Here is a 24652-nt window from a genome sequence, read left to right on the forward strand (position 1 = left end):
TTTTCCAAAAGAATGAACTAAGGCTTTATTAGTGTCCCCATCCATTAACAGCTTTCCCTTTGGACTTTGATTTTTCAAATTTACATGTAGTTGGATCATTCGGAAAAAGAGATGCTGTTAATATAATTAATATATGTATGTATATATACTGGTATTTACTATCTTGTAACATAGTTATAATGTGCGTAATGCTATTAGCCTAAGACGCGGTGGAACATAATTAACAGCCTGTAAATGTAGTCAATTTTAGCTAATATCGACTGTTTAATTAATGGGATTTAATACAACATAGAAGGTGAAAGAGAAATAGCAGTTATTTGTTGGTTAATTATTCTATTCTTTCATGAGATATTAATATATGTTGGCATGCTACATGTGTTTACAATAGGATTTTAAGATGCCCAGGAAAGCTCGCTTCAAGAAAGACACAAGAGTGGAGCCACCGTGTCAGCAGCCTCCAGCTGCACCTCCTGTGTCTTTACCATCCGATGACTGGCTCATCCCTCCCCCCCCCCCAAGACCTGAGCCACGGGCCGCTAACGGTTCACAAGTGACGGAACCGTGCAATGAAGACATTGACCCGGAGGTGAACGAGGTAGATTCGTTTGATGAACACATTGACAGGATGTTTGCTGCTTCTAATGCTGAAAAGCGCAAAGGATGAAAGACTACTGAGTTTTGGAATGTTGATCTCATTGGTAACAAGTGTTGAACCATAAAACTCTTTAATTGATTAGCTAACGATATACTTATGTATGGCTCACATGTTGGGCACGTTGAACACGTTAATACCATTTTTATTATTTTCTTTATAGATTCTGAAGGAATAGTCAATCAAGCTAAAATGAGTGTGAGAGAGGCTATGGAGCGGTCTTTTAATGGTAGCAAGATCATACTAAGGTTCAAAGAGGAACTGCAAGCAGTCGGAGATGGAGCTGGCCTGTTGAGTGGCATTCTAGGAGCGCTGGGTTCAGATTACAGCAAATTTCCTATCTGTGAAAAGAGTTGGGCAAAGGTGCGGGGCAAAGATAGGGTTTATGATGATTTCATAAAGGTAATGACTTTCGGCATTGTTTAATCATATCAAACCTTACAACTTGCAATTACTTACGGCTGGACATTGTCGTCGCAGGAGATGTTCCACTTTCGGGATAACAGTGGTATAATCAAGAAAACACTTTTGAAACAAATGGGGAGGTCCTGGAAGGACACAGGGGGGAGGTTGTATGACTCGCATTACAAGCCAACAAGGACACTTGAGCATAATCTTGAGAAGCGCCCGCAGGGAATTCCTAGAGAGCTTTGGAAGTGGTTCATTGACTATCGTAATGATCCTGCAACAAAGGTACCCCATTTATTTAATTATGACCAGACCAATTCAATTTGTAACCCACAAATTCAATCTGATTGAGTGATTTAACCGGTTCAATTCTAATAACTATTGATCCAAAATCTGATCTAATACAAGTAATTTTTAAAAAAATGAAATCCTTTCAAATATAAACATGCAATTTTGATCATTTTTTTATATGATATGATATTCTTAAATAGTTTTTATTCCAATTAATTTGAATATGAACCCTGTTATTTAATATACATGTGTAATTAAATTTAATATAAACATACTCAGCACATGTCACGGTCCAGAAGGAATGTTTGGCTAAAATCATAATATATACTTGCATGATGATGAGATTGATGTACACCAACTTTCATTATTACAACGTTGTTGTTTGTCTGTTACCGTATAAGACTTTTGAATTAATTTGAGTACCCCTATTATTATAATTTATGCTATATAATTGTTATTGGGCTTTGTCACACATGCCTGCTAAAGCTTTTTAAATAGGGGTTGTATTTGCATATTAGAAATACAATAACAATGTTTTATTCAATTTCTACACTTTCTTACTTACTGCCCCATTATTTTGAGTCTATTGCAATGTAGGATACATATGTGCTACATAGTTATATTTATTACTTTAGTGAACAGTAGCTTACTGTTGATTTTAAATAGGCAAAATGCAAGCAAAACGCGCTGAATCGAAAGAAGCAACTTTACATGCACACTGGCGGTTCTAAAAGCTTGGCTAGGACAAGGGAAGAAGAGGTAATATAAATTTGTAATTAAGTATAAGTGGCATTTAGTGTTGATTTATTTATAGAGTAAAACAACAAAGAATTATTGGAAAAATTTAAAGAAGTGAAATTCATGACATAAATTGTATTGTCACAGTCAGAAAAGCAAGGGAGGAGAGTTGGTAAGGGAGAAGTATGGATCCTAAAGCACAAGAGACCTAACGGAAGCTATATACATGAAAAAGCTCGGAGAATTGGTGTAAGTACACCTAATCATTTATGCTGTAACATGTTGTGTTTAGTTATTAAAATGTCTTGAGTATGCTATTAGCCTAGTGTGATTGTGTAATTTTATTTATGCCTGCAGAAAAAAATATCTGAGATTGAGCAGTTGGATGAATCTACAAGAATATTGTCAGAAAATGATTCCCTTGCCCAAGCTCTCGGTAAAGAGCACCCGGGTAGAGTGCGTGGGATAGGACACGGGCCGACACCAAGTCAACTCTTCCGTCCGAGGTCGCAACCGCCGGTGGATAGAGCTCAAGTAGAAGAGGCCCAAAGGATGCTGACTGAACTACAGGCGGAGGTGACAACCGAAAAATTGAAGCGAAAAGCAATAGAGGATGAATTAGCAGCAGAGAAAACAAAGAGGCAAGCAATAGAGAGTGTGCTGAGTTATCTGGTTCAACAGCAATGTGGGGAGCTGCCTCCGGACATCCTTGCACAGATGAATTCTCTGGATGGACATAGCGGAAAATAGAAATTAGGTTTTATGTGATACTTTGTTTTTTGCTATATGTTTAGTTTATGTTAAATATGCAACATTAATTATTAGCCAGGTACTTTACCTTTTTGGGTGACTAATAAAATACTTTATTGACATTATTCAAATAGATATGTTAGTTTGCTTCGCAGTTAAATATTTATGAGCTTTTTTTTCATAGTGCAGAATTTTAGAGATAAAAAAGGGTATAATATTCTTTAAATAAAAAAGATGAAAAAAATAATAAAATAAATAAAAAAATAGTAAATAACGATAAGATTCTTTAGATAAAAAGAAATAAAAAAAATTTACCCAAATTTGTCAAATTAATCAAAATAAATTATTAAACAAAATTCCTTGAAATAGCGGCGGTTTTAAAACCGCCGCAAATAAAATCCTTAAAAAACGAAGTCGCAAATAGCGGCGGTTCAAAAGCGCCGCGAATCAATTTCCATAAAAAATTAGCGGCGGTTTGTATTTGTCGCAAACACGCGTGGGAAATCACTTTTGTATGATATAGCGGCGGTTTCTAAATTGTTCGCTGCAAAGTTCAAGATTTGCGGCGGTTATGCCAGTGGTTGTTGGAAACCGCCGCAAAATGTGATTCCCGCGCCTTTATGCGTTGCGGATACTGTTTTGCTGGCAACCTGTTTAGCGATAGTTTAAAACCGCCGCTATTCGACGCGTGTCCTGTAGTGTGTGTTATATTGTAACTTGAAAATTTAAATTATCTTAAAAGTTTTGATCATGTTATTAATACAATTTTTTTTACTAAATTAATCACTCTTATAAAATGTATATTGAAATATAGAATATATATTAAAAATAAATAAATAATATATCTATTTATTTACAAATATATAATAGTTAATTTAGTGATTGAATTTTATCTGTATATAACAATTTTTATATGAATTTTGAGGGCAATTTACGTAAATAAATTGTTACACCTTTAAAATTACGCAAATGCATTATTTCTAAAATGAAGACGCAAATGCATTGTTTCATGTATCTATAGAAACCGCTACTGCTAGTAGCGGTTTACACAAACACAGAATCCGCTGCTGCCAGCCGCGAATTACGTTGAAATGTGACAGCACGGAAACTGCTGTAGCCTGCCGCGGTTTCTGCTTGATTTGAGTTGGTCATAAACCGCTACTGGCAATAGCGGTTTATATGTATTGGGACACGTGCGTAAACCGCTGGAGACAGCAGCGGTTTACATTAAGTATGTGTTGTCTTCTTTGCTGCTGATTTGTATTTGAAGTTCTAGCTAAATGAATTTTTTTTATTTGTACAACTTTATTGTCTTATGCCAAAAACTAATGTAATGACTAAGATTTAAAGATAATTTTTTAAATATATATTAATTGGTAAAATTTTATATTCTTATAATTATTTTTATAAATTAAAAAAAATAAAATTACTAATACCTATCAGAATAATTATACCTCTCTATCAACATAGATTTAATAAATATATAAAAATTTGTATTTTAAAATTTAAAATACAAAATTAATTTTATTTTAATTTTTTTAAATATTTAAATAAAATATAATTTTAACAAAAGACTTCTACAATTACAAAAAATATATATCTCTTTAAAAAATAATAGAAAAAACGGCTGAATAGATCGTGCAGCCGTTAATTTCACTCTATTCTTCTCGTGCGAGATACATTAGTTGTGATTTCAAGGTGTGTATTTTTGTGTTATAATAATCATAATAAATTCATTTCAATGATATCAACTTCATCTAGTTTGGGATCTCCACGCCCCCATTTTAAGGAACTAAATATGAGGAATGGGGTTTGTGCTTAATCCATTTGCTTTTTACTTATACAAACCATATAGCTGTTGGTAATGTTGAGAATGCAAATGTTTTACTTGGACAAAGTTTCATGCTTGCCTCACCCGATAGTGATACTATGCAGCAGATGACGGCCTATTTTACAAAGCATTTGCTGATCGGATACTTAATTTAGCGCGAATTCTATAGAGTCCTCAACTTAACTAGAATTGTTATTATTTTTAAGAAATTCTTACTAGAAAGCTTTTTTATGAGATTTTTTTTTGAAAATAGTATTTTTTTTGTGACAAATCAAACTATTATTGAGTAGATGAAAGGTGAAAAGTGATTCATATAATTGATCTTAATACTGTTGAACTTGCTCAATAAATTATGCTCCTCCAAACTTTAAGTGCACCAAATAGCTCATACCAAAATTAAGCAGGCACTAGCTATAACTTTTATTTTTCCATTACATTATCTTTTGGCACAAGACAACAAAGTTTCACAAATAAAAAAAAATTTATTTAGCTAGAACCTCAAATGCAAATCAGCAGCAAAGAACAACCCATACTTAACGTAAACCGCTGCTGCCTCCAGCGGTTTACGCACGTGTCCCAATACACATAAACCGCTACTGCCAGTAGCGATTTATGACCAACTCAAATCAAATAGAAACCGCGGCAGGCTACAACGGTTTCCATACTGCCACATTTTAACGTAATCCGCGGCTGCCAGCAGCGGATTCTGTGTTTGTGTAAACTGCTACTGCCAGTAGCGGTTTCTATAGATACATAAAACAATGCATTTGCGTCTTCATTTTGAAAACAATGCATTTGCGTAATTTTAAAGGCGTAACAATTTATTTACGTAAATTGCCCGAATTTTGATGAATCATTGAATTTAAAATTACATTCAATTATTAATAAGAGAAGTAGTAAACTAAACCTAATCTTCCTAAAATTCAGTTTTCGAAAGCCAAACTTAAATTTTGTCAAATTAGCTTAAACAAAAAAATAGAAGAAAAAAAAAAGAGATTTGAAGAGTGCAAATACAACATTGCTTTGCCAAGATGGATTTATTTTTTATTTTTTTTATCACATTCATTCAATTTAGACATTAAATTCAACCTTTTTTCCTACTATTTGAATGCTTATTTATTATCTATTACATATCTATTTCATTTAAATAGATTTTACAAATATAATTATATTGAATTTACTAAAAATATATACTAACAATTAATAATAATTCTATTTTTTAAATCAACATTTAAAATAAAACCAAAATCACTAAAAATACAAACTGTTTTTAAAAATATTAAAAATAAAACTAAAACCACTAAAGAATAAACTAACAATTAGTAATGATAATTCTATTTTAAAATAAATATTTAAAATTTTTATCTTTATCTATTTGTTATTATTTTATAAAGGAGATAAAAACCAGAATTTTTTAAAAATAAATTAAATAAATGTTTTATTTACCAAAATATACATTTTGTAGCATTTTAACCAAAATGCATTGTATGGCTTATCTCGTTTATAGTACAAATGAAATAAGATCGCACATATCTCGTTTACACTGTAAACGGATAAGACACGAAACAGCGTGGCCGTATCACGTTTATACACGTATCGTGTAAGGGTCTTATCTCGTTTGGAGTTGTTTTTCACCCATTTCTTCAAATTTTCTCCAACTTCTACCTTCTTTTAACCATATTATCGACTTACTAGGCGAGCATGGTGCACGCAGATGCACATGATCTGAACATCAACCTCCTAAACGCGACATGACATATCGCGAGGGCAGCTGACTTCGAGGTTAGTGTTGTTGTCTTTGTGTTTATGTTAGAGCATGTATGTGAAGTCATAGTTAGGGTACTTTTATAGAACTGGTGTACAACACGTTAGTTGGATGAATATATTGTTAGGAAGGATTGATAAGGTTTACTTTTAGGTGTTAATTAAATTAAGTTCTTAAGTAAATGTTATTCATTTTGTTTTATTTAAAGTAAGTTGTTTTATTTTGCTTTTTGCCACACTTTTAAAGCGTGGCCATATCTCCTCTTGTTGCCACGCTTTCCAAGCGTGGCCATACCTCTTCTATTACCACGCTTTCGCCACGCTTGTAAAGCGTGGCCATATCTCTTCTTGTTGCCACGCTTTTCAAGCATGGCCATACCTCGTCTACTGCCACGCTTGTAAAAGCGTGGCCATATCTGCTCTATTGCCACGCTTTAAAAGCGTGGCCTTACCCTCCACATACGGTCACGGTTTAAAAGCGTGGCCATAACTCCCACCTACAGCCACGCTTTTAAAAGTGGCAATTTGTAAAAAAAGCATGGCAATAGGCTGAAAAAAGCATGGCGATAGAGCTACCGCACCACGCTTTCAGAGGTCACCCTTTCAAAAGCGTGGCGGTAGCTCAAAAAGCTATTGCCACGCTTTTTTCAGCTTTTCATCATGCCACGCTTTAAAAGCGTGGAAATAGAGCTGTTTTCTTGTAGTGAGGACCTTAAAAGCAACAAAACAAACTAAAACAAAAGGAAAACAGACAAGTACTCAAAACAAACTAGTTACAGCTTCTTAATCTATAAGAATCAAAACTATCAAGAGATAAAATAAGAACAATGTCCAAGGAAGGATGCTTAAAGATATGTAGACCGAGAGGGAGTCCTTGGCCGTTTTTGGCGAGGAGGTCGACAACACTATTCGCCTATCGCAAGGTATGTTTTCAGTGGATCTAATTGGTATGTCTAGCAGTGTTTTGATGTCTTGCAGCAGGGGGGAGCAGGGGTGGGGTCCTGGGCAATCATCTCTTATTCATTTTGTTTTATTTAAAGTAAGTTGCTTTTTTCTTTTGTAGAAAAGGAGGTCAAGGACCTTAAAAGCAACAAAACAAACTAAAACAAAAGGAAAACAGACAAGTACTCAAAACAAACTAGTTACATCCTCTTAATCTATAAGAACCAAAACTATCAAGAGATAAGGTAAGAACAATGTCCGAGGGAGGATGCTCAAAGATATGTAGACTGAGAGGGAGTCCTTGGCCCTTTTTGGCAAGAAGGTCGGCAACACTATTCGCCTATCGCAAGGTATGTTTTTAGTGGATCTGATTGGTATATCTAGCAGTGTTTTGATGTCTTGCAGCAGGGGGAGCATGGGTGGTGTCCTGGGCAATCATCTCTTATAAAGTTGATAGCCATTATAGAATCTAATTCCATAATGATGTTCTTGAACCCATTAGCTAAGGCAATGCTTAAGCCTTTAATGACAGCCCATAATTCAATGTGCATGATAGAGCAACTCCCAAGATTGCATGAGAAGCCCTTAATGAACCTGCCCAAACTATCTCGAAGCACTCCTCCACACGCAGCATTATTTAAACTAGTCATGAAGGATCCGTCAACATTGACCTTGATGAAATCCTCATGTGGAGTTGATTGTTGTTAGTGCTGTGTATAACCTTCTTGAATGGAGTATTAAGGATTTCATTACCTCTTGCTCTAATAGACATTGACAACTCTGCAGGGTTAGTGTTGTCCCTTTCAAAGATCAACTTGTTTCTAAAAAAACAAAGAGAAAAAAGAACTACACCAAAAAACACTGGCCAGTCGTGGGGGCTTGAGAGGTTGTTTATCATCCAATCTCTCTTGCTTGATTTAAAAAAATTTCTCACTTCAGGGATTGGTTGCAAATTCCTCCAAACAGCAATGGAAAATGGGCAGTCACGCAGGATGTGAAGTGCGGTTTCCATGTTGTGGCTACATCTTAGACAATAGGGGGACGAGTTAAGTGTCTTCTATTTCTTTCTGCATTGGTGAGTATTGCTTCGTGAGCCACTAGCCAAAGAAAAAATCTTATTCTTTCCGGGCCCATTCCATTTCCAAATCAAAGAGAAAATACAATCCTTAGTTCCGGTGTCTTCATGGATGGCTTGGTAAGCTGATTTCAGGTTAAAAGTTTTGTCAGGGGACAAAGCACAAGCATAAACGTGCTCTGACTTCCAAGGCAATGGTGGGGATAAAGACGTGATCCTTTGCACCACCAGTTTGGGGATCCACTCTTTGAGCTTTGCCACATCCCAGGACCCTGAAACATCAAGGAAACCCATCAGCGGGTATCCAGATTCATCCATATTCCTTACCTGAGGTTGATGATGACCTAAACAACCGATGGTAGGGATGCAGTTGTGCTTCCAGAAATGTATTGACGTGCCATCTCTAATACGCCAAATGGAGTTTTTCTAGACATCTTACCACGAGAAGCATACTCCTTTCCAAATATTTGAGTCATTCTTTTTCCTTGCAACTGAGGCGATGATATCATTTCCACAATGATACTTCGCTCTTAGCATTCTAGTCCATAAAGCATCCTTCTTAGTAATTAGTCCCCACCCAACCTTTATCATGTACACATGATTCATATTCTTGCCGTGTCTAAAATCCAACTCACCTATTTTTCTTAGACTTGCCCACAGTTTTTTAGTTTACAAGGTGAATCTTCCTAGCTTGGTCAGAATCTCTCCAGATAAAGCTCCTACATTTGCAATCAATGAAATTACAAGTAAAAATTGAAAGGATAGCAGTTTGCATTGAATAACTGGGAATAGTAGAAAGGACCGATCTCACTAGGGAGGTTCTCCCTGCAAGCGACAGGGAAGAGGCCTTCCAGTTATTCAGTCTAGCATTAATCTTAGTCTCAACCTCTTTATACGTCTCCTTGACGACCCTGAAGTGCAGGAGCGGAACACCAAGATATTTATCCAAGTTTTTTGTCCTTAAAAAATTAAGAAAATTATTAATTTTGCTTTTGACACTGTGCCCCACATTCTTAGAGAAGAAAAATCTTTATTTTTCATCACTAATCTTCTGCCCCGAACTCGTACAAAAAGCATCAAGGACTCTTTTGATAGTTTCGGCTTGGCTCATGCTTGCTTCAGCAAAAAGAATGAGGTTGTCAGCAAAACAAAGATATGAGAGTTTAGGGGCTTCTCGATTGATGCATATCGGTGTCCAAAAATTATGTTCAACAGCTACATTAATAAGTTGGGACAGTCTCTCCATACAAAGAACAAAAATGTAGGGTGATAGGGTGTCTCCTTGTCTAATGTCCCTAGTAGGTTGAAATTCTTTCAAGGCTTCACCATTTCAAAGAACTCTCGTTTTAGCAGAAGAGATACAAGTGCATATCAAGTTAACAGTGTGTGAAGGAAGTCCTATATCCTCCAAGGTATCTCTGATGAATGACCATTTCAACCTGTCATACGTCTTTTCTAGATCAATTTTTATGGGTATCCACCCTTTTGCACCTTTTTTTAGTCTCATAGAGTGAATCATCTCCTGAGCGATAATAATGTTATAAGTGCTATGTCTTTCCGGTACAACGCTGCATTGCGAAAGACTTACAAGATTATCCATAAATCTCTTTAACCGAGTAGCAAGAGACTTAGTAATCACCTTTATTATGTGAGACATTGCACAAGATGATGGGACGCATCTGCTTCAGGTTGATTACAAGATCAATCTTAGGAATAAGGGTAATCAAAGTGTCGTTTAACTCACTAAATTTACCTGGGTTGCGAAAGATATCAGCAACAAGATTGTACAAATCAACCTCCACTTTATCCCCGTGACTTTTATAAAAGATGGCTTGTATATAGGTTCCTTATTTTAAAAACCGACTCCTTTACTTACGAGGGAGTGAAATTTTGGCCAAGAAAACTCAGATCAATATCCGAAAGAGAAAGAGATGGGAACTTGTTTTTGAGAATGAAGGTCGAGTCCGGAGAGTCATCCGAGAAAAGACAACTTGGTTTTTAGGGGAATTTATTTTTTTTGCTTTGGATTGAATCATTGATTGGAATTATTAGTTTATTGTAGTTCAATTGATTAATATTTGGTAAAATTGTGCTGGAAATTTTGTTAATTTCTATTAAAATTTTGTTAAAAATCTATCAGGAATGAAATAAATTATACTAAAAATTTATTAAAATGGTGATAAACTTTTTGTTAAGAAAAGGTAAATTAATTTAAATGATTAGTTAATTGTAGTTTATTAGTTAATATTTATTAAAATTGTGCTAAAACTTTGTTAATCATTATTAAAATTATGGTAAAAATTTTGTTAAAATTATTTTTCTAATTAAATTAACAGTTAAATCGATTAAACTAATAAATTAACAATTAAAACGATTGGACGATACTAGAAATTTGCAAACATCATAACGGAAGACCTTTTTGGAAAGCCTGCAACAAAAATGAGTTAGATTAGAGAACTAAAACGGATCTGGGCTGTATGATCTTCAGCCCAGAGAATTCAAGAAGCAACCACGACCACTTTGCACGTTGATTTTGATCACAAACAATAAATATGAATTACATAGTAATTTAATTTCTTTCATATAAGAAAACACCTGATTTACCATATCATTTCCTGCAGCTAGGTAATATAATATTAATTAATATAATTAAAATATTGAGAACAAGTGAAGTAATATGATTACAATTCAATTTATTATGTGTCAAATAATTTTTTATTATTATAATATATGTTATTCAACTAAAGAATTAATTTAATAAAGTCCTTAATTAAATTTAGAAATTTATCATTATGATAGCAATCGTAATATTAAAAGATAAATCATTTTTTAAGGATTATTAAAAAGAACAGTAATTATTTAGATAAATCACTATATATATATATATCATTGGATGAAGATTAATATATTTTATTTATTAAATTTTATAATTTTTTTTAAACAAAGAAAGTTCAACACATTAAAGTGGAGCATATAAAAGAAAGAAAAAAACATAAAGAGCTACCAACAAATAAATCAATCCTTAGCATCTCCAGTACTGCCATCAGCCTCCCACAGGATCACAACCATACCATTCTGTGTAACTCAACATCGTCCTTGTGTGAATTACCTCAATACTTGCTCTTTTATTCTTGAAGATTTGTGCATTACGTTCCAACCAGATGTTCCAAATCACTGCAAAGAATGCTGTCATCCACATCTTCTGCCCTTGTTGTCTATTGTGCATGCCACGCCAACTCTCAAACAGTTCTTTAATAGTTCCAGGAATTACCCACTCTCTACTAAGTGACCTCAACCACTTGCACCACACCTGCCATGTTACCTCACACCGAAGAAATAAATGCTCAGCAGATTCTATTTTCTTGGTACACAGTACACACATACTATCACTCTGAATGTTAACTCCTAATTTAGTCAACCTCTCCTTGGTGTTAACTCTACCAACTAGTACAAACCACCCAAAAAGCTCAATTCTCGGAGGTACGAAATCTTTCCAAAGGGAACTCGTGAAGCTATAGCTCGTGATCTCGGCCGACAGCGTCTCCGATTGTATGGCATGTATGACAGAGCTAGTAGAAAAAACACATTTATTTTCAAACTTCCACACCACATTGTTCTCCCGACCAGATGACAACTTCACTGGCCTTAATCTCTCATGGAGTTGATGGACTAGTTCCAGCTCCCATTGGAACAACTCCCTCCTCCATTGAAAATTCCATATCCATTCTAGCCCATCCCAAAAAGCACAATCCCCAATGACAACTCCTTGCTGGCTTGAAATAGAGTAGAGTCTTGGAAAACTCACTTTCAGAGTACCACCTTGAATCCAGTTATCTTCCCAAAACCGGGTTTGCATACCATTGCCTACTTCCATCGCCAGGCCACTAACCACTTTATCTCGAATCTGTGGTTCTTTTATATTCAACTGACATATATCTTTCCAAGGCCCTCCTTTTACTGGTAAAGGCTGAGTTGCTAGCATTACATCCGGGTTCAACCTGTTGCACGAACAAACAATCTTCTTCCACAGCGAGCAATCCTCCTTTGAAAACCGCCACCACCACTTAAACAGGAGCGTTGTGTTTCTCAACACTGCATCACCAACCCCCAAGCCCCCAGCCTTTTTTAGAGCCTGGACTAGCTCCCACTTGACCAAAGGTATACCATAGTTACCGTTCTCCTTGCACCACATAAAGTTCCTTTGTAAAGCAATCAGCTTGTCCGCCACCGCCTTCGACATCTTGTACAGACTTAGGTAATATATGGGGAGGCTATTCAGGACCGATTTGATAAGGACAAGCTTACCTGATTTATTCAAAACCTTCACTTTCCATAAGCTAAGTTTCTGTTCCACCTTATCGATGATTGGTTTCCAAGTTTTCACCAGGCACGGATTCGCTCCTAGAGAAATCCCCAAGTATCTAACGGGTAGAGCGGCTTACTGGCATCCCAGTAGTCCATACGCATGATCAATCCATCCTTGCTCACAGTTCACCGATATCAGATTCGATTTATCAAAATTGATGCTCAGCCCAGACATCAACTCAAAACACCGCAACAGTCTCTTATAGTTTACAATTGTTTCCGTCACCGGTGGGCAGAACAAAATGGTGTCATCCGCAAATTGTAAGTGCGACAGTTCAATATGAACTTCCCCTACCAGCAGCGGAGCAATGCGCCCGTTCTTGACAGCTTCTCCTACCATCCTATGCAAAATATCTACAACTAGCACAAACAGAAGTGGAGAAAGTGGGTCCCCTTGTCTTAGTCCCCTCTCCATCTTGAATGGCTTGGATGGTGACCCGTTTACCAGGAGTGCCATGGTAGCCGTAGTAACACATTACTTCACTCAATTCCTCCATCTTTGGCCGAAGCCCATTTTCTGGAGCAAAATATCAACAAAATTCCATCTTACTCTGTCATAGGCTTTTTGAAAATCCAGTTTGATAATAGCCGCTGTCTTTTTCCGAGTCTTCAGCCAATGAACCGTCTCACAGGCTATGAGTGCTCCATTATAAATTTTCCTACCCTTTACAAACGCAGTCTGAGTCTCTTCGACCAACCCCAGCATCACAGATCACATTCTTCTCACCAACACCTTCGAAATTACTTTATACACATACCCTACCATACTAATCGGCCGAAAATCCTTCACATCCTTTGCACCTTCAAACTTTGCGGCCAGTATTACCCACGTTACATTTACATCTGTTGGCAACTTAACACTTTGAAAGAACTCCAGTACCGCTGCAATGAATTCCGGCTCAATGTCCTCCCAGCATCTCTTTATGAAGTTCATGTTATACACATCACTCCCTGGGGCCTTTGAAGATTCGCAGTCCCACACGGCCTCCTTGATTTCCTCCTCCGACGGCATCACTTCCAGCGCTTCAGCCTCATCCCTATGGATATGCTTCACTAAACCATCCCTAACTCCAATCCTTGGAGCATATTCCTGTCTATATAAATCCTTGTAGAACCTTCTAATTGCACCTTTTATTCTCTCCTGATTCTGCACAAGTCTTCCATGTATCATCAGGGCATCGATCCTGTTATTCCGTCTTCTGGCCGAGGCAATGTTATGAAAGTATCTGGTATTCTTATCCATGTTTGCAGCATGCTTGGACCGAGACATCTGTTTCCATTGGATTTCCTTTCTAATGTGCCATTTTGCACAAAAGCTCACCAGCGCCTTCCTTCTAGCCTCTGTTGTACCATCATAAATCCCATCACACACTAAATTGTCCATCCTGGTGATCTCCTCCTCAAACCTCATGAATCTCTTATCCATGTCCCGGAAGTTATCCTTGTGCCATTTCTGCAGTGGTACTGTTAAAACCCTCAGTTTGCACGTGAATTGCGCTTCTCCGAGGCTTCTCCATTCATTCTTCACCATTCTCAGAAATTTATTAAATTTTATATATATGGTACATATAAAAATATGGCTATTAAACTAACTCACTTAGAGAATTTCTAATGGTTATTATTACCACATATTTGTCAATAAGACATTTTTAAGATGAACATGGTAGTAGAGACCTGTGACTATTATGGTAATTAATAATATATTTATTATACTTTGATTATGGACACCTAATGTTAGGGGTACTAACTAGATGAATAGATGTTGAGTATGACTTAAATACTTGTAGTATTAATGATTAGTCAATAAAGAATCTGTCAACTCTCGATAAAGAGTTTGAGCTCTATCACTATAATGACTGAATTAAATAAAGCACTGGTCAAAAAAATTGAATGAATGAAGAAATAAGTTTCGTAAATCTTTCACAATTTATTATAATAATAATAATAAATTAGATTTGACAATTAACCATATTCTGAAAGTTAATTAACAACTGAAAAGATAGAAAGAATTATACTTTATTCTTCTTAGTTCTTAGTAAAAATATATTACTTCATACTATCGAGTCGTCAAGGAGTGTTATTAGATACCAACCTTGATTAATAATAAATTTAGTATAACTAATTTAGTATTGAACCTATGAGGTTATACACTAATGAGTGTTCTAAATAAATAATTATGTTAATTTAAATAAAATATTATTATATTTTTTATTAGCACAAAAAATATAATAATAATATAATTATTGAAAATATTAGATGAGAATTAAGAATAATTAGTTATTTTATTTTTTAAATTTATATTTTCAATTTAGATAAGATTCTAATTAATTTTGTTTTAAATTAAGTTGTAATATAATTTATAAAATTTCAATTTGATAAAAAGACTAAAATTTTTTTTTTATTTTTTTTTACCTCTGTATACACAAATATATGTGTCTAATTCTCAAAAAAGAATTTCTCAAATGCAAAGAATTACAAATTAAATAGAATTTTTTTAATTTAAATTAAATGTTCATTGATCAAAAAATTAATAATAAAGATTAATTTTAAGTGAATACACATAGCGTTTTTATATTATTAAAAAAGAAAAATCTTTTTATTAATTCTTTTTGTTACGTATTATAAACTCATAATAATCCTTCGTAAAGGACTATTAAATAGTCAATACTTTAGTATAAAAAAATTGACTTCTTAATTTAAATGTAAGAAAAATACTAATTATCTAATAATATTTATTATTATTAAATAATGTCTCAATTATTATTAGCACATAAATCAACATGTGGCGTCTTGATAATATGTCTAAGTTATCTCAAAATATTATTAGTATACTAATAACAGTAGAGTTAATTAATTAATGAAAAAATTTAGAAAATCAAGATCATTTATTAATATTAACAATATTTTTAGTTAATATCTTATTTTTATATTATTAAAACTTAAAATTTAAAATTTTATTCTTCAAATATAAAATATAAATTAAGTATTAATTAAAAATGATAAATTTTAGACTAATTTTGTAATATTTTTTATTTTTAAATTTTAAATATTTAAAATTTATTAATTTTTATATTTTTAAATTAAATATTAATTATTTATTATTTTTAATAATTAAATATTAATTTTTAGACAAGGTAGTAAACACCTAAATTTTAATAGGCACGTAGAGAGAGGAGACCCAATGATGATGATGGTCAAATATAAACATATATAGATGCATGTGAAGGCATGTTACTCTTGTCTTGAAAATTCTAATGTGAAGACAAAAGAGGACTGGTGCTTAGGTCGCACAAACATCAATTCCAGTGGTCAATAAAGGTTTACACACTTAACCAATCAACTCCATCTCTCATCTCTCTCTGTCTCAGCTGCCAAACCATTCTCTGTCACCATCATCCATCATTAGTTCGTATAATCATAAATAATGATAATTCTTGTTATTCATGTAACCTTTTTTTCTCTATCTATTGCTTTCCAGTTTCCAGGCAATTAAAAGTACAGTATTACTACTTCAAGTACGTATAATACATCCAAATTTAATTACTCATGAGGGCTTGTTACTCAATTATAAGCTGTTGAATAATCACATAAAAAAAATTAAGAAAACTGTGTTTATATATAAACAGTGTAATATTTAAATTTAATATGTGATAATGACTAATGAGTAGAACACGATAGAATTTAGATCCAACTTTAATTTTATTCATAGATTGAGAATATTTCAATTCTAATTTTATTTATTTTCAATTTGCGGATATCCGATCTTATTTATCGGTTATAAAAAATTGTAATATTATTATATAATTCGATGAGCATATAAATTAAAAATTCAATGCAAACAACATAATTATTCTACAAATAATACAATTATCTTATAAATAATATAAAACATCAAATGTTTAATTTTATATAAAAAAATTTTTACTAAAATTAATAACACAAACACATTTTACACTAAGTGAGAGGTTTTTAGTTTAACATATATATAAAATATATTTTTATATACGGATATAACATATGCATATATAAGATTTGGGTTAATCGAATATAATTAAGATTCAATCCGTATTTTACCCGCATTTTATCCGACCTATACGAAAATTTACTCCATACTCAATTTTACTCAAATCTAGTTAGCAATCCTATTCAACGAGATTAAATCAAATATGCACAAGCTGCCACCTTATATGTAATAGATGTTAATTACTTAATTAAGATGTAAAGCACATGTAAGCATGTGAGGATAGTCAGTCAAAGACAAAATGAAAATAGTATACGTAATACAAAATTAAGATTAATTTAACCTCAATTTAATTTATGTGTAATTAATTGTGCGCTGTACTCATGCATAACATGTTCCTGCACTCAAGAAAGAAACTAAACAAGAAGCTAATAAGTTTCATTTCTTATATTACTAGGCTTAGCCTGTGAATCACAACTAGCTAATAAAATTTTCATATATTTCCGAATCAATGCTACATATATAGATTCTAGTGTGAATCTCAAAGGAATAAATGATGATGATGATGAAGGGTCAATGCATGCCGAGGATGAAGAATAATAACAAAAGTCAACGTCCAACAACGCCAATAAGCTTGTTGGAGCGTTTTAGGGAAGCAGTGCTCCGCTTGATGATGGTGTCCGCGCTTTCAAGAAGAGGCGCCAACCACCACCACAACCACCGCAACCCTGGACCTAATAACTACGATTCTCACCAAAGCGAAGCCGTAGCGGATTGCATTGAGTTCATCAAGAAAAAGGCTGCAAACCATGATGACGAAGATAACCGTCACTCCAACGAGTCCTCTTTCAATTCATGCAACACGTAGATATGTCCCATTTTTTTGTTCCAACACATACAGTAGGTTATCTTCTATACATTCTTTAATGCTTTGTAATTTCATCACCATGGATCACTGTGAATCTGTCACATATAATATTGTATGTATGTGTAGAGTTGCTGTTAAAAAATGATGTGATTGTCAGGATTTTGGTAAGAAAATATAGTATTTAACATATTGACTAATTTCATCGTTGTTACTATTATGCATATACATTATTATATACCTTATATATATGTATCACTTTTGTATATAACTTATGTGTATATCTTCCAATTAAGTTTAAAAGTAATCAATAAAATGTAAAAAATATAAAAAGTTTGTCCTAATTAAAAAAATATACTTAATGACATATCAAAATAGAGAACTATTAGGAGCCATTAGAAATTAAGGATTTGTTATTGGTTAATGGATTCTTCGAATTATCGACACTTGTTTAAACAGATTAGTTAACTAACCACTAAATCAACTCAATTTGACTTTTTTTTAATTTCTGTATATATATATGTTCATGTTCTTTTTATTTACCAAACAATAATGCTAGGGAACCAAGAAGGTATTAGCCAAAAATCAGCCAAATACTTTTGGGTGAATTCAAAATATCTACGAGTTAATATATATGGATGTTTTTTCTACTAAGTATCAGAATGTTTCTTTTTCATACTAAATGGATGTTCTTTTATATATTTTTCGAATATTTTTGTATTACAAATGTGAATGTCTCTATTTTTTTAAGAATTTCATAATTTTTTTTAAAATTTTATAAATATTTAATTATTTTTCCTAAAATATAACTAGATATTTCTTTTGTTAAGTATTAGGATGCTTTTTTTCATATTCAAGGACAATTCGTGCTCCACTACTCCTTTTGGCTAAGATCAAGTGTGTAGTTCCTCCGTCGCCTCCTCTCTCCACGCCCGCCATTGCCTCCATGGCTTCTCCGGCTGTCCCCCCGCCCTCGAAATCGCCGCCGCCTTAGGGATCGAGCTCAAGTTCAACTCCAACTGCAACGGCGGCTCCGGTAACACATCTGATTCACGAAAGAGAAGTGGTTCTTGTCGACGGTGACGAATCCGACGAGCTAGATATCGGTGATAGAAGAGGAGTGGGTCGCGGTGGGGAGGCGGAGAGGGCTTGACAGCGAGAGAGAGGAAGGATTTTATAGGTTTTAATTAGGTTTACTTAATCAATTTAAATTTTTTAAAATTTGAATTTAAAAAATTTTAAATTAATTATTAATATAATTATAATTAATTAAGTTGATTCATTTTTAGCTAATTAAGAGTTGATTCCATATACTTTTTCTTTACCAAAATGCGCACCAGACAAAATAGTTCCAAGAATACGCATGGCCATTTCAAGGGTGACGCCAGCGAAGTGGGTTTGTACTCCATTTCAGCTTCAGCGACCACGAAATGGAGCAGACAGCCGCAGGAACCATTTCAGGTGTGGCGTCCACGAAATAGGGGTCCATCTAGTGGCTGGTGCCAGCGAATTGAGCTTATCAGGGCTAATCCACGAAATTGTTGCTACGGGTGTGCATGGCCCGACCCGGCTCGAAGACCCGACCCGGCCCCGAACACTTTAGGGGGCTATTTTGGTGTGATTTCATTGGGTCTAGAGTCGGATAAGGGTCTCAAAAATAGACCCGGTCATTATTTCGGGTCGGATCCGGGCCATGGCTCGGGTCACCCGAAGTCGGCCCGGTGGCCCAGTCATCAGACACAATTAATATTTTGTGTTATTAGTGATGGGTGATGGCTATTCTTATGTGGAATTTAAGTATTGTAAACTTTAATATTTTGTGTTATTAGTTATTATAAGACTATAAGTTAATGTTTTATGTTTAAAATGCATAAGATTTTAGACTAATGCATACTATTGTGTTATTTATATTGATTTAAATATTTGGTGTTATTAGACAATATTAGTATTGATTATGGTTATGCTTTAATTTTAGAGAAGAGTTGGTTCTTGTTATATTTTTCTAAGTAAATTTTACCATGTCAAATAATGGTTGGAGTCTTGAAAATTTGGATATTTTCACATGCTAGCTTATAAGAAGGTATCAAGGTAATGTAGTGTTAACGGCCCAGTTTTCACCCGATTTTTACCTGGTATAATCGTGGCCCAAAAGTGTATAGGTTTCATCGGGCCTAGGGTCGGGTTCGAGTCTAATAAATAGGCCCGCTATATATTTCGGGTCGGGTCGGGGTCACATCAAACTCGGTTTCACCCGACCCATGCACACCCCTAATTGTTGCCAATCCAGTGGTACTGGTGCCATCTAAACTTCAGCAGCTTTCGTTACCAACTGTGTGTTTGGATTAGAGTTTACAAACGATAGTTTGTATAAAATTTATTTTACAAACTTAATTTTGATAAAAAGTGAGTTGGTGTTAACGTGATTTATGTTTGGTAATTTTGTATCAAAATGGATTATAATAAAATAAATGTTGTTTGGATTACATCATTCAAAATTAAGTTTAAACAAAAATTACTAAAATAGATATAAATTTATATCATTCAAAACTATATTATTTTAACATTCTTTGACTATAATTTCTTTTAAAAAGAATTTAAATTTATGTGTTGAAATTTAGTACTTTTTTGTTATAATTTGTTAGTACTCTTTTTTAGTATTCTTTTTATATTTAATTATATCCTTCTAATGAAATTTATATTATAAAATTAATAATAATAAATAAAATATATACTAATTTAAGAACAATAGTAAAAAATATACAAAATCAAATAAAAAAATAAAATTCTATAAAAAAATACGTATTAATAAAAATGATTAAAAAAATTTATATGAACAATAAATACTAAAAATTCTATTAAAAAAAATATAATAATATACATAAGTAAATATAAAAAAAAATTCTAAACAAAAATATTCATACTATTAACAAAAAAAATAAATAAATAATTGATAAAAATTAAAAGTTAACAAAGATTACTAATAATAATATTAAAAAAATATTTATTTTTAAAGCATAGCCATGAAAAAAATTCAAGAACTTTTATAATTATTTTTTTGTATCTTTTATTTATTGTAAATGAGATTAAATGACAAAATTGGTAGAATGACAGTTAACTTTTTAATTTATCAAGTGAACGCAAAAGCTTAACGTAAAAGTTACAATTTGTTACTTCTAGTGAATGGGAATTCAAACCCAGAATCAAGTTCACGTTTATGCGTAAAAAGTTAACTAAACAAAAATTACAGTGTTCAAGAAGATTAAGCGTGCTTCTTGTGTTTTCAACGTGTTTACTAAACACACCCCAATTCGTGTGCGCCAGTCACGATAACCCATTCCGTGAACGCCGCCACTGATTTGGGCCAATTCGTTGCTGCTGCCCCTGAGTTGGACCAAGTTGTGTGCGCCAAGTCTGACTTGGTCCATTTCGTACGTGCCAGGTGCGAGGAGGGCGAGCTGCAATTTTACTGCTCCATTTCGTGGTCGCTGAAGCTGAAATGGAATATAAATTTACTTCGCCTGCGTCATTCTTAAAATGGCCATGCGTATTCTTAGAATTATTTTGGCCGGTGCGCATTTTGATAAATAAAGGTTTTTCCATATTTATTTATATAAAAACGCCTATATATGTTCATTCATTTAATTTTTTGTTTTTTGGGAAACTATGTGTTCAATTAATAAACTGAAATCTGGAAAGTACGCCCTGTTTTTGTCAGACATAAGAGCCTTTAGTTTTTTTTTTTTTCATATAACTCACACACATGCTCACACACACTTTACTTTAGATACGTGTTTAATGAATATTCTTAGCTTATGTTTTTCTGTTTTTGGTCCAAGTTTGAATGTTTGTTAACAAGATTCAAAAGTATAGTTTGGCCCACTTGTATGTATATACTACTGATGATTTGGGCCAGAGTGGTTTGGCAAATGTATCAAACAAAACCCGGCAAGAGGAAGAACCATGAGGGTAGCTTATGATGAAATCAGTTATGGGTTGTGCACTTGTGTCACTTCATGCATGGTTGCATGTAGTTGCTGTGTCGTGCTGCCATTAACTAAGATCCACATGGAACTTAACGTGTTCAACCTTTTGCCTGAGGTTATTTATATGATTGAAAAAATTTCAGGTATGCCAATCATTTTATTGGAAGACTGATATTCCGATCCAATTGTGATGTCCATTAACATATAAAATAAAAAAATGTTAATGGCTCTGATTGTTTTGAGTGAAGTTGTGGTGGAGTTTTTAATTTTGTGGTGTTGCAGAGGCAACATGATGGCTTATTAATTACAGGCAATGTGTAGCTTGTCGCAGCCAGAGCTCAATTAGACTAGCCAAGTGCCCAAGTAATGTGGGGAGCCGTTCGAATAAAATAGTTTTTTTTTTTTTTTTTTTTTTTTTTTTTTTTTTGTCTCATAGACATTAAAAGTAAAGGAAATAATATTGGATAGTGTTGATTAATGATCTGATATTATAGATAAGTTGGTGAACAAAATAAAATAAAAATGTAAACAAAAAAATATTGTAGATAAATTATAAATTTTTAGTAAAAAAGGTTATAAATATTTTTCCATGGCAGTAGCCTATAAAGATAAAAAGGATATTAACGACATTGTTATGAATATGTCACAATTAATACAATGGTGGAAAATTTTGAAAATTTATTAGTTTTGCATGACATGGGAAGAAAATAATCAAAGTTTATTTATAGATATGGAAAAGTATAGGTAATTAACAATATTTTTGAACAATATGTGAACAATGTGAATTAATAGAGTAAAAAAAGAGTAAACTAATCTTAAATTTAATTAGTAGCATTAAATTAGAATGTAGTGTATTTTTGTTTAATTGATAATTGTTCATATTGTTTAAAATGGTTATTGTTTACCTAGCATTCCCTGATAGATATATATAGTCTAATTACATAGATATAAAGGCATAATTTGATGAAAATTGGTGAAAAATCACTTGTGAAGAAATATACATGATTACTATTACAACTATTGTTACTTAAGTGAAAATAATTTAAGAAACATTTTAAGTGCACTAGGGAGTACCAATGCACTAGTTATTATAACTGTTGATTTCAATTAATATATATTATATATATTTTTTATAATTCAGATAAACGGTTAAAATAACTAGAATATTGGTATTTCCGATGTACTTGAAATGTTTCCAATAATTTAGATGTTGGATGGCTTTAGATTTGACTTAGATAATAATAATGAAGTAAAGAAAAAAATGTAAGACACTTTATTTGTGTGTGCGCGCGCTAGAAGAAAATTGAACGAGTGAAGTATTTTAAAAGTTTACAAAGGTTTCTCCTTACATATAATTTGTGAGTGAGAAAAATTGTGTAGGAGAAAAAATTTTAAAAAATGAAAGTTGTGAGTGATCAGACCCTTAAGGTGAAATGTGAAAGGTAAGAATAGAGAAAAGAAATCAAGGGTAGAGAGAAAGTGTTGTTTTGTATATTAGAAGAAGAAGAAGTGGTTCATCATGGGTTACAATGAGTATTTATAGCGTATTTGTGTGCTTAAGGTGTTGCTAATAACTAACAATTAATTGAGTGTAACTAATTACTGAACTGTTATTAATAATTTAATAGTTTTTTAATTTGCTTTTGCTTTTTGAATTTGGAGGAGTTTACTTATATACACTTACAAAAATAAAGGTACTGGCATGGATGCATCTTGAAAGATGATGTTATTGAGAATAAATAATATAAATATAATTTAATTTATTATGTATAAGATAATTTGTTATTATTATATGTATTATATATTAAAATAAATAATTAATATAATAAGATTTTTTATTAATTTAGAGACTTAATATTATGATTAAGACATAAATTTTTTATAATATTATAAATTATTTTTGATTATATGATTATTAAAAAGATATATATATATATATATATATATATATATATATAATATGATTATTGGATGAAGATTAATAAAAATTATTTATTAAAGGTTTAATTATTCTGTTGGTCTCTGTAGTTTTACTAAATTTTCAATTAGGTTTTTATACATTTTTTTTTCTTTTTAATTGGGTTCCTATATCATATTAGATTTTATAACTAAGTCTCTATTGTGACAAAAATGTTGGAATTAACGGAATATTCTATTAAATTATACAGAATATTTAGTCAAGTATTAGGTATATTCGTTTTGTTTAATAGAATATTCTGTTATGTTGAGTTTGAAAAACTGAAATGATGATCAAACATTATTAAAATAATGTAAATTAGGAAATTATTAAAATATAAGTGTTTAAATCATTTCCAATTGGTTGTTTGATGTTGCTGTTAGTGTGCAAAAAGGAAAATTAATTTTTTATTGGGCCAATCAATAGAAGCCCATTTCGGTCTCCAAACAAGTGTTAAGCCCATTACCAATTGTTTACTTTAAATGACTGAACCTTATAAAGGTAGTAAGAAACAAGTGGCCCAAAATTTTGAAGGAACTCATTCGGTGATTACAAGGCAACCTCTTCAAGTGACCAAAAGCTTAACACGTGACTTTATTTCTTGGTTACTGGAAATGAGAATTCAATTCACTTTAATGTAATTGCTTCCACCGAAAGCTTTATCTCTTTTCTCCCTTCTCTCTTGCTTCGGTCAAATCAATCTTTCATTCAAACAAGAAGAAAGAAGAAAAATGGAAGACACAGAAGATTAGATTTTAAGAAAGGAAAAAGAATTTTTGCCAAATCAAAGCAAGAAAAAAGGCTATGGTCTAGTTGCTAAGCTCCCTTGGTCAAAACTCAACAAAAGTCTGTTTTTTCATTTGTGCATCATCGAGGATCACGAAGAAAAGCACCAAGGTCTCATGCATGGAAGAGGAAACCATGGAGAACATGAAGCCACCTTGGGTCAGAAGTCTATCAAGGGTCAGAATCAATTCTTGGGACCAAAGTCAAGATTAATGGTCAAGATTGAAGAAAATGAATGAAAAAGGTTGAGAGAGGCACATGCAAACAGATTTGGTTTCTCTTTC

General features: G+C 33.0%; 1 protein-coding gene across 1 annotated transcript; it reads left to right on the forward strand.

Moving 5' to 3' along the window:
- The first annotated feature begins 608 nt into the window (after window positions 1-608).
- LOC107640168 (uncharacterized) lies at window positions 609-2839 on the forward strand. The gene is made up of 6 exons (XM_088489128.1): window positions 609-705; window positions 816-1054; window positions 1133-1345; window positions 2018-2110; window positions 2237-2338; window positions 2447-2839. The coding sequence occupies exons 1-6, from the start codon at window positions 609-611 to the stop codon at window positions 2837-2839; spliced, it is 1137 nt and encodes a 378-aa protein (XP_088345254.1).
- The last annotated feature ends 21813 nt before the right edge of the window (window positions 2840-24652 follow it).

This window comes from Arachis ipaensis, chromosome B5 (genome assembly GCF_059453495.1).
Source record: "Arachis ipaensis isolate K30076 ecotype BB chromosome B5, ASM5945349v1, whole genome shotgun sequence".
Lineage (NCBI taxonomy): Eukaryota > Viridiplantae > Streptophyta > Magnoliopsida > Fabales > Fabaceae > Arachis > Arachis ipaensis.

Bases quoted from the DNA above. Each gene is read 5' to 3' on its own strand.
- LOC107640168 (XM_088489128.1), top strand. From the start codon at position 609: ATGAACACATTGACAGGATGTTTGCTGCTTCTAATGCTGAAAAGCGCA. The intron at 706-815 runs GTGTTGAACCAT...TTTTCTTTATAG, and splicing joins GTTGATCTCATTGGTAACAA to ATTCTGAAGGAATAGTCAAT. The intron at 1,055-1,132 runs GTAATGACTTTC...TTGTCGTCGCAG, and splicing joins TTTATGATGATTTCATAAAG to GAGATGTTCCACTTTCGGGA.